This window comes from Euleptes europaea, chromosome 6, assembly GCF_029931775.1.
Source record: "Euleptes europaea isolate rEulEur1 chromosome 6, rEulEur1.hap1, whole genome shotgun sequence".
NCBI classification, from domain to species: Eukaryota; Metazoa; Chordata; class Lepidosauria; order Squamata; family Sphaerodactylidae; genus Euleptes; species Euleptes europaea.
This window is the reverse complement of record NC_079317.1, coordinates 11,718,376-11,733,009: the sequence shown is the minus strand read 5'-3', so window position 1 is coordinate 11,733,009 and position 14,634 is coordinate 11,718,376. Positions and strand designations below refer to the sequence as shown.

General features: G+C 45.9%; 1 protein-coding gene across 2 annotated transcripts in view; it reads right to left on the bottom strand.

Annotated features, from left to right (window-relative positions):
• Positions 1-14,634, bottom strand: part of KCNH5 (potassium voltage-gated channel subfamily H member 5) — a 203,195-nt gene that overhangs the window by 134,219 nt on the left and 54,342 nt on the right. For both annotated transcript variants that reach the window (XM_056851652.1, XM_056851653.1), the window contains one exon: positions 1,321-1,750. In XM_056851652.1, the coding sequence (XP_056707630.1) occupies positions 1,321-1,750 (430 nt within the window). The remainder of the gene's footprint in view (positions 1-1,320; positions 1,751-14,634) is intronic.

The window sequence follows — 14,634 nt, the reverse complement described above, 5'->3', positions numbered from 1 at the left end:
CGCAAGGTACAAGATGAACTTGTTTGGAAAACAAATCAGTGATTACCCAGAGTACAGTTTTTCCCCCGCTGGAGGGAAGATCAGTCATGAAATCCATTGCAATTACTTCCCAAGGTCTAGTGGGGGTTTCCAAGGGTTGTAGTAATCTGGGCAGTTTACCTTGGGCCCATGCCTGACACACCGTGTATATTGCAGAGGGCTTGTCTCAGATCAAATGGCAACTGCTCCTAGTACAAGAGGCTGGAGACTCCCAAATCGATACATCTGAAGAAGACTACAGTCACATTCACACTTCTAGCAGCAGAAAAGATCAAGAGTCCAGTAGCACCTTGAAGACTAACAAAATTTCTGTCAGGGTATGAGCTTTTGTGAGTCACAGCTCACTCTGATATGAACTTTGACTCACAAAAGCTCATATGTTGCCCAAAACTGCGTTAGTCATTGAGTTAGTCCTGGACTCTTGCTTTTTTCTACTGCTACAGACGGATCAACATGGCTACCCATCATGATCTATCCATATTTATTTCCTTTATCCCTTAGAAGCTCCTTAATCCATTGATCTTGAGCAGCGTAAATCTAATGTTTGAGGGATATAAGGACTGAAATAAATCTTGCCACTGACAATGTAGTCTTGGGATCCCTGTCACTTAATAAAAAAGGCATTATGTCAGACACAGAGGCATTCGATTTATATGTTAAAAGGGGAGAGATATAACGTGATCGAAGTTCCTCATAAAAGCGGCATTCCAAGAGGGCATGAGCTAATGAATCAATAGAGCCAGAAGAGCAAGGACAAGTCCTGTCTGGGTATGGTATATTCAAAATTCTGCCCTGCATAACCATAGAGGGGTTAGCATTCAGTCTAGCTAAACAGAAGGCTCTAGAAAGATGAGGAGTTGTCAAATAATAAGTATAAGCGGGCAAACCACGTGGTGGTGGTATTCCGAAAACCGAGATGAACAACCGTGGCGAGTGCGAAAAGTAAGACGAATGCTTGTAAGACGAATGCATAGCCATATCTAGAATGATTCCAAGACCTAATGTTACTGTCCGGAAGCATAGCTGCTGAGGCCCTTGAACCAACAGCTACTGCAAGCAGCATCTGGAAAAGGCAAGGTTCTGAAAAAAAGCATATGAGTGGGTGGACAGCCCCATTGTACAATTTGAATAAAACTGTGGCAGGCCAAATTTTCTACAGTTCTACTTCAACATAACGAGAAATGTCTGCCAAGATTTGGTGGCGGTGCTATACAAATCCCATGCAAAATCATTAGGAAAAAAATATTGTAGCTATAAAAAAGAAAATAAGATCCTACTTACAGCCAACCATCATCATGGCCACCGAAAATATCTTCTCTCCGTCGGTGGTGGGAGCGATGTTTCCAAATCCTATCGTTGTAAGGCTTGTCATGGTAAAGTAGAGAGAAGTTATATACAGTGAGTATTTATTGGGTCCTCCTTCCCATTGCCCTGATCCCGTTGTGTTGTACCGATATGGCATCCCAATGCTCTCGGCCAACTGGAAGAGCCAGCTGTCCGTCTTGATGGTATTCGTGATTTCATCGATCACCTCATAGTCCCCAATGCTGTACCATATACAAGCGAGCCAGTGGGCCACTAGTCCAAAGACGCAGACCAAAAGCACCAGCACCGCGGCGCCGTATTCCAGATAATGGTCCAGCTTCCTGGCGACACGGCCCAACCGTAGAAGGCGTACCACTTTTAAGGAACTGAAGAGGCTGCTGATCCCCTAGGAAGGAACAAAAAATCCTTTACTTTTTGTGTATTTGATAAAACAACTGGGGGAGGATTGGGACATTGAAACCACCCTGTCTGTGCCAAGTGGCCCTTGTGTTCGGACAAGCCTACACCTATTCTCATTACTGTGACCTGGCTCTAATCTGAGAAGACCCTATCACAATGCCAACACCAAATAAGCCACTTGGCTCAGGTTGCTCCTGGCTACCAGTAGTCCTCCAGGATAATAGCCCACCAGGATCTTTCTTGGTGGGGAAAATGGTCAGTCCATTCCTAAACTAAACATGCCGGCATGCAAGGAGTGTTTTGACTGCTGTTAATAGAATACTGCAATGCATTAAGGCTGTCCCTTGCAGCCTCATTAATCCCAGGTAGGCTTACCATTTTGCCCACTGGGGGGCAGGAGATCTCCCACCCCCAGCTCCCATTGTCCACTGGCACTATGGAGGCTGGCAGGAGAGAACAAAATCCAAAAATCAAAATGGTGCAAAGGTATTATTATTCCTTGGCTCCATCATCAACCAAAAGGGAGACTGCAACCAAGAAATCAGAAGGAGATTGAGACTGGGAAGGGCAGCCATGAAGGATCTAGAAAAGATTCTGAAGTGTAAGGATGTGTCACTGGCCACCGAGATCAAGTTAATTCACACCATCGTATTCCCTATTACTATGTATGGGTGTGAAAGCTGGTCAATGAAGAAAGCTGATAGGAAGAAAGTAGATTTCTTTGAAATGCGGTGTTGGAAGCTGGCAACCTTAGCCAGAGGATTAAGGATGTATGATTTGTTCATATCTTTTATGCTGTTTATGTAATCAACACAAAATACAATATTAAAACATGGTAAATGTAATAACAAAATTTCCTGCAAGGAAAGAGAAAAATGACATGAAAATGAATACTTGGTTCGGTTCTCACAAAGAGGAAGCAAAAATCAGACTGGATTTTTTAGGCAAACTAGCAGGGTTACATACTTTAGTAGCATCCAAGATCAACAGGATTCATTTTCATGCCACTTTTCTCTGAAATTCAAGAACCATGTTTACGACCAAACAAAAAACTACCTTCTATTATTTCAATAAAAATTGTATACCTTCAGGCTTTGCATTAGTTCATGAAAGGTGCACATATGTACACCCAACACTGGGAACCCAGTGCGCTGTAGTGGTTAGCATGCTAGACAAGGGCCAAGGAGAGCCAGTTTCAAATTCACATTCAGCCCTAAAACTCACGGGATGATGCTGGGCTCATCATTCTCTGTCAACCCAGCCTACCACACAGGGTTCTTGTGGAGATAAATGGGAGGCAGCAGAGGAGAGGCAGGTGGTACCCTGAGCCAGCCCTTAGCTCCTTGGAGGAAGGACAATATAAACACGTGATAAATACATTATTTTCTATAAGTGCTGATTGAATATAGTAGTTAAATGAATGACCTCTCTTTCAGAAGGTGGCCTGTGTGAATCTGATTGTCTTGGGCCAGATCCCGTCCCTGACTTAGCCCCCCTCCCACCGGATTACAGTGGTAATGATCACTGAAGGGACTCTATATACCCTCAGGGTTACCATGGAGAGACCAGCAATTATACACAAACATTATGATCCCCTCATTTTTCATGCATTTGCCAATTACATAGAAGCACCAGTTGTTATTTGATGTGTGTCCTCTTTTTCAAACAGGCTTTGAGGAAGAGTTACAGAAACAACTATCTTCCGTTAAAGGAAGGATGTCTTAAGTCACTACCTCCCTCTAGACTTCACACTCCAGGAAATGGTGTTCCAGATTTTGGGGTGAACAAAGATCATTCATACCCATCGACATTTCAAAGATGAAACGTGAGGCACATTACCGTATCTCTCGGGATCTCACACAAGGTTACTGAGACCCTCTCATTACTGAATGCTCCTGCCTGCTGTATCCATTTTTACCCTGCAAAAAATCTGCCCCCCGCTGATTTAAAAGCCAAGACGGTGTTTGTTCTTTTTGATTAAAGACATATAGCGGGGGGGGCTGAATTGTCTGCCATTATTTTATCACAGTTCAAAGTATTCTTCAGCAGCTGCCATGTGGGAAAGAGTAGGCTATGCGCTGCTTGGTGCCATAATGTCTGTGCGCATGTGTTTGTGTGCGTGCTCACTAGAGACAAGACGCATTCACTCTGTACTCAGGGACGGCACTTCTAGAGTCTGAAGAGGGCAGCAAGCCCCGAAGGATGACAACATTAACAACTCTCACTGACAGCATTCTGAGACGTCTCCCCAAAGGCGAAAATATCTGCCACCTTAATTATTCAACGCATCTGAGTCGGCTGTAATTCCCTTGACTTTGCTGCTTTGGCGTTCACATTTCGCTTCTGGAATTTACGCTCTCTTTTTAATTGTTCATAAAATGTTTTGTTAGCCCCTGCCACAAACCCTGGTACCAACTCTGACCTCGCGTCCACCCAACTGACACGATCATAGGACCTGTGATAGCCATCTCCAGGTTGCTGTCGCTTGGAACCAGCATGGTGTAGTGGTTAAGAGCGGTGGTTTGGAGCGGTGGAGTCTGATCTAGAGAATGGGGCTTGATTCCCCCACTCCTCCACATGAGCGGAGGAGGCTAATCTGGTGGACTGGATTTGTTTTCCCTCTCCTCCTCATGAAGCCAGCTGGGTGACCTTGGGGTAGTCACAGCACTCTCAGCCCCACCTACCTCACAGGGTGTCTGTTGTGGGGAGGGGAAGGGAAGGTGATTGTAAGCTGGTTTGGTTCTTCCTTAAGTGGTAGAGAAAGTCGGCATATAAAAACCAACTCTTCTTCTTCCTCCTCTTCTCCTCCTCCTCCTCCTCCTCCTCCTGAATATTTGAGGTGCATTTGGAAGTACATGGGGAAGTGAAACTGCCATTGCAAGCAGGATGGTGTAGTGGTTAAGAGCAGTGGACTCAAATCTGGAGAACCAGTTTTGATTCTCCATTCCTCCATATGAGCGGTGGACTCTAATCTGGTGAACCGGGTTGGTTTCCCCACTCCTGCATACGAAGCCAGCTGGGTGACCTAGTCACAGTTCTCTGTGAACTCTCTCAGCCCCACCTACCTCACAAGGTGTTTGTCGTGTGGAGTGGAAGGGAAGGAGATTGTAAGCCGGTTTGAAACTCCTCAAAAGGTAGGGGAAATCGGCATATGAAAACCAACTCTTCTTCATTTAACAGAACAGTTTCCCGACAGAGTTTTTAAATAGCTGAAAATGGCGGTACATGTATCATCCGCTTACCCCATTCTTAAGGTAGGACATATGTCTAACCAATGAAACTTAATTAGCCATTACCGTGAGTGTCACATGCCATTAAGCACTTCTGAGAGAGCTTTTTGGTTGGGCGCCTCTGGCTTTTTCTTCCCACTTTCAAGGGCCATATGCCTCACGTCGGGAGTTATTCAAGCTCTGACGGGGAATCAGAGGCTCTTAATTTACGACAGTCTACAAAAAACGTAACTAGTTTCTGCATTCCGAATCATTACCGTTCAATTATAGAAGCGTTCCAACAAGAGGATTCCACCGCAGACGAATTCGGCGGCCAAGGATGATTCATTCGGCAGAAGGCGCCGAAGCAAGCGCGCTTCGCCTCCGTGCCAAGTTTAAATTGCCCTTTTCTACGCATCATTATCAAATCAGTCTAGTCAAAATGTTGCCTAATTATATTACGAAGCCGTAAAACACTGGGGTTTATTTTCAGCATCGGAAGACAGCTGGAATTCTTGTACGTGTTGGCCATGTTTCCTTTTAACCTTACCGAGACCCGAAAAGAGAACATGAATGTTTGAGGCTTGCTGTTGCCAAATGCTACATTCAGGGTCAGCTGCTGCAGGCCACTGGACCAAGTCCAGCCCTTGAGGATACCAGCTGACCGATCAGAGGGAAGAAAGCATGGAAGCCACTGCAATTGGCTTTGGGGGGTTGACCTGAGATTGACACTGGTTGCCAGGCACTGCCTGGTGATCTCACACTGGTGAGATCACACTGGTGAGATCTCACACTGGTGAGATCTGGCAGTGCCTGGCGACCAGTGTGAGATCATCAGGCAGTGCCTGGCAACCAGTGTGAGGACTCTGGGTGTAGATATGAGGGACACAACACCTTGCCATTTCTGGTTAGGGTCGCCAGGTCCCTCTTCACCACCAGTGAGAGGTTTTTGGGGCGGAGCCTGAGGAAGTCGGGGTTTGGGGAGAGGAGGGACTTCAATGCCATAGAGTCCAATGTCCATAGAGTCCAATGCCATTTTCTCCAGGGGAACTTATCTCTATCGGCTGGAGATTAGTTGTAATAGCAGGAGATCTCCAGCTAGCACCTGGGGGTTGGCAACCCTATTTCTGGTTTTAAAAACCAGAAGTGCCAGAGGGTAGTTCTAGGAATCACCAGCAATTCTATGGTAAAACCATAGGGTTTTCAGTGATTCCTAGAGCTACCCTCTGTCACTTCTGTTTTTTTTAATGAAAAGTGACGTGGTACTGCAGCCAGTATAATGTTTTTTTTTATTATTATTATTATTATTATTATTATTCCACCGCTGCTCAGGGCAACAGTAGCCAATGGGAGTGGAGGGTGGGGAATCTCCCGCCCGACAAGGGGAATGGAGCTCCTAGCTTGACCATAGCTCACCACTGTATCACTAGTACAGGATCCGCCAAACTTGTCTTTAATGAGAGCTATTTTCGATTAAAATATCCCAAGTTACTACCTCTCTAGCACATGACCAAGTGGCGTTCGGTCCTAGCAGCCTAACACAGACTAGGAAGAGCGCTAGAAATGAAGCTATCAGCTAAGTTGCACAGAGAAAAACTCTTCAAATTAAAGCTTAATTTAAAAAAAAAAAGCAGAGAGTAGATCTTTGTGTGATCTTTTTCTGGGTCTTCTAGGGCAGTGATTCTCAACCTGCGGTATGTGTACCCCCAGGGGTACGAACCAGGAAATTTAGGGGTATGCAAAACAATTGAATAATGGTGGGAAAAGGCATTTAAAATAACAGCAACTATATTAATAGGGTTGCCAGGTCCCTCTTTGCCACTGGCAGAAGATTTTTGGGGCGAATCCTGAGGAGGGCGGGATTTGGGGAGGGGAGGGACTTCAATGCCATAGAGTCCAATGGCCAAAGCAGCCATTTTCTCCAGGTGAACTGATCTCTATCGGCTGGAGATCAGTTGTAATAGCAGGAGATCTACAGCTAGTACCTACAGGTTGGCAACCCTATAATATTAATTACAAACATTTTTGTAATATAAGGGGTACAATTTATAGAAATGGACTGCCAAGGGGTACACTATTGAAAAAAGGTTGGGAACTACTGTTCTAGGGGATGCACAAGCTACTGCTAGCTCATAAGCTACCTGGTGGAGACCCCTGCTGTAGCAACACAAATTGTTAAATATAAATCTAGAGGTGAGTTCAATTTACTCATCCCAGCTGTTTGACCGGGAAAAAAAATGGTATTTCAATTTTGCTTCTCCCTTGTGCGAATCCAACCCCTGAACCTTTATTTCGGGGGCATCGTTTTGTTTGTCCGCTTCATTACAGGGAACCTTTCCCACAAAATGTACTCCATCAATACTCTTTGTGTGCTAATAGATCAGCATTAAATATCACATGGATATGATGTCTATAAATGACATACGTTCTACATTTCTTCTCCATATAAAAATTGAGGCCATGGTGCTGTGAGCTCCTCTACAAACCTAAGAGCGAGAAGCAGAGGACTGAAACGGTGGACTACAGTGTAAACAACCATAAAAGGGAACAAAATCGGGAACGTTTACTCCTCCCTACTTGACTCATAAAAGGGGTAGAAATTATTGAAGCAAATAAGTCCTCCAAGAGATGTTTCAAGTCAAGCTACTTATAAGGAGCTTAGCCCCCAAAGCCCGTATGAATCTTTAATCCTCCTTTTGGGGAGAATAATGTTGATGTCTGGTGTTTATGTTAGAAAATACGTGTTTAAGTAGTCCCTCCCTTAAAGACTGGAAAGGCGCAGGGTGGGGGAGAGAGAGAGAGAGAGAGAGAGAGAGAGAGAGAGAGAGAGAGAGAGAGAGAGAGAGAGAGAGAGAGAGAGAGAGAGAGAGAGAGAGAGAGAGAGAGAGAGAGAGAGAGTTATAAGAAAAATAATTAAGTACCAAGATGCCGGTGATTAAAAAACAACAACCAGGCTTGTTCCGCCTTTGTAAAACTATGTTTCCAGTCCGAGAGGTCTAACTAATCCAGAAAGCTACAATATACTTCTGGCCTGCCCAGTCCTGAAGACTTAAACAAGGTAACAGTAGATTGCTATTTCACACAGTAAAATCCAGTTGCAACGTATATTGAAAGTCCATTATTCAGCATGTTCTCAAAGTTCCATAAATTGGGTTGCCAGGTTCCTCTTCATCACCAGCGGGAAGTTTTTGGGGCAGAACCTGAGGAGGGAGGGGTTTGGGGAGCACTTATGGATAGGGTTGCCAACCTCCAGGTACTGGAAGGAATCCAGACAGCACTCACACAATATATATTAAAGTACTAATTTATAAAGGTGAAGGAAGGTGCAAAAGTGAACAACATATACAACAAGGTAATAACCAGATACACATATAGATATCAATAGCAGTCCAGCAGCAAAAAAGTTCAATGTATAAATATCCTGGGAGTCAGGTAAGTCAACGTCAATTCCTGAGTGTCCTGAGTAACAGGTAAGAAAATTTTTATACTCAAAAATGGACTTCTTTAGATGTTGTAAGTTGCTGGAAAGCGGAGTCCCAGGCAGGAGCCACGCAGGGAAGCTGTTAGGACGTGTTGTCTAGATCCAAATCACGTTTCGCTCATGGCTTCATCAGCTATTTGTATCTGCTTGTGAAGCTGCAGGAACACAGTGCTGAGATACAGCACATGGCTAAGCATCTGTTCCTCAGATCTTCACAGCACTGTCTGCTGCAGGGTTACTAATCCTAGAGGTGCAAAAGTCTTCTCATAGAGAACACCTGTTTTTCCATTGGTTGCTCTGTGTCTCACACTCCCCTTTTCCTCCAAACCCCCCTTTTTTCTGTCTATGGCCTTCTGTACAGCTTGCGCCGGCTCCCCTCTTTGCTTCGCTTCAGACTTCCGAGTTGTAGAGACCGCTCATCTCTCTGCGTCACTCGTGGCTTCTTTGGAGATAGACTGTCCAGTGTCTGCAGCTATCTCCTACGCCCGTCTCCTTCCTCGGCCAGCAAATTTCCCCTCTCTGGAGGGGGAAATTTCCCCTCACCTGGAGGTTGACAACCTTAATCACTGGTCTGATTCAGCAGGGCTGATGTTATAATGAAGGCCTCAGACGGTTGGCCACGGTGTGAGACGGGATGCTGGACTAGCTGGACCACTGGTTTGATTTAGCAGGGCTCTTCTTATGTTCTAATGTGGTAATACAGTCTGGTGTGAGAACATATGTTTCCTTCTGCAGAGGAACAAATCACTCCGGTGTGGCAGAAAAAGGGTTAAGGAGCACCTCCGTACCTAAGCTGTGCTCTTAGAAAAAGCAGGCCCAGTGGCTGCTTTTAAGATTTCAGATTTAAACAGTTTCTGTCTGTTCTCTTGCTGGGTCTTTAATATGATTTTGGCTATAATAGTGTTGCCACCGGTGTCTATTCATTAGCTGTTGCCGACCGCTTGAGGTTATGCAACTCTTTAATATTTGTATTATGTTTACATTTTATCGCTGTTTGTTTGTACAGTTGTTTTATAGTTGTTCAGTCCTTTGCTGGGAGCTTATGGAACAGCTTTTAAAATTGCTTACATAAATAAAAACAGAGCTCAAACAGATGCCCTTTATTTAAGCTACATCAGCTCTCTGATACCTGTTTTTCAGGTAGGGTTGCCAACCTCCAGGTGGTGGCTGGAGATCTCCTGCTATTACAACCAATCTCCAGCTGACAGAGGTCAGTTCCTCTGGAGAAAATGGCCACTTTGGCAATTGGACTCTATTGCATTGAAGTCCCTCCCCTCCCCAAACCCCACCCTCCTCAGGCTCCGCCCCAAAAACCTCCCTCCGGTGGCAAAGAGGGACCTGGCAACCCTATTTTCAGGTAGGGTTGGTGGCCAACGTGTGGGAGTCTGGCGCTGCAGGGACATGGGAAGGCACCGTCAGTGTGAAAGCGTTATGTCACGTCTGGAGAAAACCCACAAGTGATGTTAGGCCTCTCTAGGAATAGTCAGAAACTCTATGCAAAACCATCGCATTTCAAGCAACTCCTAGAGAGGCACAATGGTGACATAACACCATTGGGCAGAGGTTCCCAGCGGGAGGTCTTCCACCGCAGCAGGAGACCTGTTGACCTTATTTTGAAGACAAAGACCAGGAAAATGAACACAGTCTGCATCGCTGAAACTTGACTGGATAAAAATGGAGGAGTGGATCTTTCCCTGCTCTGCTCACCTCTGTGTCTGTGGTGCAGCAATAGTCTAGGACAGGAGAGGTGCAATTAATCTGTAGTGTCATAGAATCATAGCGTTGGAAGGGACCACCAGGGTCATCTATTCCAACCCCGTGCACAATGCAGGAAATTCACAACTACCTCCCCTCCACACACCCCAGTGATCTACTCCATAGCCAGAAGATGGGGGGAAATCCTCTAGGATCTCTGGACAATCTGGCCTGGAGGAAATTGCTTCCTGCCCCCAAAGTGGCAATTGGCATTACCCTTGGCATGAAAAAAAGGGCCATGAGAGTCAAACACTGGTGCAACCCTTTCTGCCCTCCGTCTCATGATCTGCCTAAGTTCACAGAATCAGCATTGCTGTCAGATGGCCATCTAGCCTCTGCTTCAAAACCTCCAGGGAAAAAGAGACCACCCACCCCCACCCCCAGGAAGCCCGTTCCACTGAGGAACTGCTCTGTCAGGAAGTTCTTCCTAATGTTTAGCCGAAAACGCTTTTGATTTCATTTCAACCTGTTGGTTCTGGTCCGACCTTCTGGGGCAACAGAAAACAACTCGGCACCAAGTACTTGAAGCCCTTCAAGTACTTGAAGATGGTTATCTTGCTCAGGTCTTGCAAATTGAGGGCCGTGGCTTCCTTTATTGAGTCAATCCATCTCTTGTCGGGTCGTCCTCTTTTCCTGCTGCCTTCCACTTTTGCTAGCATGACTGTCTTCTCCAATGACTCTTGTCTTCTCATAATGTGACCAAAATAGGACAGCCTCAGTTTAGTCATTTCAGTTTCTAGGGTCAGTTAAGGCTTGATTTGACCTAGAAACCACTGATTTGTTTTTTTGGCAGTCCACGGTATCCGTAACACTCTCCTCCAACACTACATTTCAAAGGAATCTACTTTCTTCCTATCAACTTTCTTCAATGTCCAGCTTTCACACCCATACATAGTAATAGGGAATACGATGGTATGAATTAACTTCATCTTGGTGGACAGTGACACATCCTTACACTTCAGAATCTTTTCTAGCTCCTTCATGGCTGCCCTTCCCAGTCTCCATCTCCCTCTGATTTCTTGGCTGCAGTTTCCTTCTATTATTTTTTTTAGGTGTCTAGCAAGTGAAATAAAACAATACATAACACCTGTATAACACAACAAACCAGTAACATCATATTTCAGAACTATTGTTTTATAATTGTATGTATGAGATGGGATCGTAGACCATGTTACAAGATTGCACAGCGGCCTGAGAAATGCCGCTCTCCCTGTTCTCTATTCAGATTATCATTCTGGAGAATGTTCAATGAATTATGCCATTTCTCCACCATCCCCAATTCCCGGCTGCGCACCTACTTAAATGTTACAAATCTGTACTGCTGCCGTCAGCAATCTTCTAGTCAGTGTCCGAAAGGATTACTTCACTTCCCTTGTTTCCTGAGCAAAAACCTGTCTTTTCTCTTCTCTTTTTTCTCCCCAGCATTAAAGGGAGGTGCGGGGGGGTGGGGGAGAGAAGAGGCCTCAAAGCTCCCCCCCTAAAGCTTCAGAGATGGAACAAGCCCTCAATTCGACCCAGCGTTCATTACTGTGTCTCTCACAAAGGATTTGAATTTCAATAACGTACGCCCAACATCTGTTTCCCCGCTAATATATACAGTATGTTTGAAAGGACGGAGGGGGAATGTGTGAGAAGGGTAATTAAAATTCAATATCCAATTGCCTAAATAATCAGTTATAAATCTTGCATAAATTGAGACACTGTAAATAAACCCTTCGGGCTCAGCTTTATCCTTGGGGTAATACTGCTAACTTTTATGGTGGGGCGGACTACTTTTCAGCAATGTGGATAAACTAACATTCCTTTCTTCGCCTCCCCAACCCGGGCATGCCACAGAATATTTATTCCATCTTGTCTTTTTAATATTTTCTTCCCAGCACAGCACAGACAGGTGATAGCTTTCTGTACATTTACTGACGTAAAGACTGCCCCAAAATAGACAGAAACTTCGCTGGTGCCTGTGTCATTATGTGGCTAGGAATTTTCAACTGTCTTTAAGGATTTAGGGATTCAATCCCAGGGTGAGCAGATGAGGAAACAGTCCTCTCACCTGAAAGCGACAAAGGAGAGGAAATGTCAGTGGCAAAGAAGAAGAAGAAGAGGAAGAAGAGTTGGCTTTTATATGCCAACTTTCTCTACCACTTAAGGAAGAATCAAACTTGCTTATAATCACCCTCCCCCCCCCACAACAGACACCCTGTGAGGTAGGTGGGACTGAGCTTGAAGAGAGCTGTGACTAGCCCAAGGTCACTCAGCTGGCTTTATGTGTAGGAGTGGGGAATCAAACCCAGTTCTCCAGATTAAAGTCCACCGCTCCAAACCACTGCTCTTAACCACTGCACTTAACCAGCGGGAGATGGGAGATGGCGGGAATTTACCGGGGGTGGGGCACGCTATCATCATCCCCATGCGATGACACAACTTCTGGCATGCCCCGGGCCGGAAGTGATGGCATCGTGCATGGGCAACACTCTAGCATTCTCCCCAAAACTCTACTGTTTCCATAGAGTTTGGGGCCGAGTGCTAGAGTGTCGCCACCGGGGTGATGCTGTCACTTCTGGATTGCGCCAGAAGTTGTGTCATCACGCAGGGAGAACACACTCACACGATTTGTCTGGCCTGTTTCTGACCATCGACCAGCTGAGCAATGGTGAGCAAGGGCAGCGATTCCCCGGAGTTCTCCAGCCATGAGCAGGCAAAGGTTTCAAGGCACTGGAGCCATATCCTTTCCTCAAGGGTAGTGCTAGACCTGGCTGTACAAGCCAATGGACAAATTCTTATCAGTAGCCTCCCCCACGGGAAACATCTCTTTGTCTTCCCTTTCCCTCTGGGCCCATACCCCTCTGCCATTCAAAGAGAGGGTGAGAAGAAGGAGGAGGAGAGTTGGTTTCTATACCCTGATTTTCTCTACCTTAAAAGAATCATAGAATTACAGAGTTGGAAAGGACCACCGGGGTCATCTAGTCCAACCCCCGCATAATGCAGGAAAATCCAAACTACCTCCCCCCTACACCCCCAGTGACCCCTACTCCATGCCCAGAAGATGGCCAAGGTGCCCTCCCTCTCATCATCTACTTAAGGTCATAGAATCAGCATTGCTGACAGATGGCCATCTAACCTCTTTTTAAAAACCTCCAGGGAAGGAGAGCTTACCACCTCCCGAGGAAGCCACTGAGGAACCACTCTAACTGTTAGAAGATTCTTCCTAATGTCTAGACGGAAACTCTTTTGATTTATTTTCAACCCATTGGTTCTGGTCCGACCTTCTGGGGAGTCTCAAACCAGTTTACAATCACCTGCCCTTTCCCTCCCCACAACAGGCACCTTGTGAGGTAGGCAGAGCTGAGGGAGTTCGGAGAGAACTGTGACTAGCCCAAAGTCACCCAGCAGGCTTCATGTGGAGCAGTGGGGAAACCAACCTGATTCACCAGATTAGCGCCCGCTGCTCATGTGGAGGAGTGGGGAATCAAACCCGATTTCCAGATTAGAATCCTCCACTCTTAACCACTACACCATGTTGTTCCTTCTTTGTTATTATCTGTAAGAGGACAGGAAGCAATAGAGAAGCAACTGGACCAGGGGTCAGCCATCGACTTCCTGCTAGGTGCTCTCCAATACCAACTCATGACACTGGTTCTTCACATGAACACCCTAAGATGGATTCGCTGATTCGTTTAACTGCTGGATTCTATGTTGCATCTTAGGGTACCAATTCGAGGTTGGCAAATTCCTGGAGCTTTGGGGGTAGAGTCTGGGGAGGGACCTCAGTAGGTATGTTGTTCCATACAGTCCGTCCATCCTCTGAAGCTGCCACAGTTTGGGAACCACTGCCATAGAGTCTAGGAGAAATGCAATTCCTAGAGTGACATCCTATCACCGCTGAGCTCCCTGCCCTTCCCAAACTCTGCCCTTCCCAGGAATTGCTCTCCAGGAATTTCTCAAACTGGAGTTGGCAGCCCTAGCTCCAGGTAGGGTTGCCAACCTCCAGGTACTTTCTGGAGATCTCCTAGTATTGCAACTGATCTCCAGCCGAAAGAGATCAGTTTACCTGGAGAAAATGGCCGCTTTGGCAATTGGACTCTATGGCGTTGAAGTCCCTCCCCTCTCAAACCCCACCCTCCTCAGGCTCTGCCTCAAAAACCTCCTGCCGGTGGGGAAGAGGGGCTTGGCAACCCTAGCTCCAGGCTAGAGAGCCTTCCTCTGCAACGTGGCCTCTTGCATTAGACGAAGACTCCTTGCCTGGCTGTGTCAGCTAAGCTGAGCAGCAGGATAAAACCCATCACTTTTAACAAAACAGACAACGATGCTAATGGTTATTAGCCGGGCAAATAAATCCACAAAATTGTGCTTTGTGGGTTTCACTGCTCAGTACTTCGGCTACGTTCTTATTATCGTCATCAATTCATCCCCCCTCTTCGTCACACT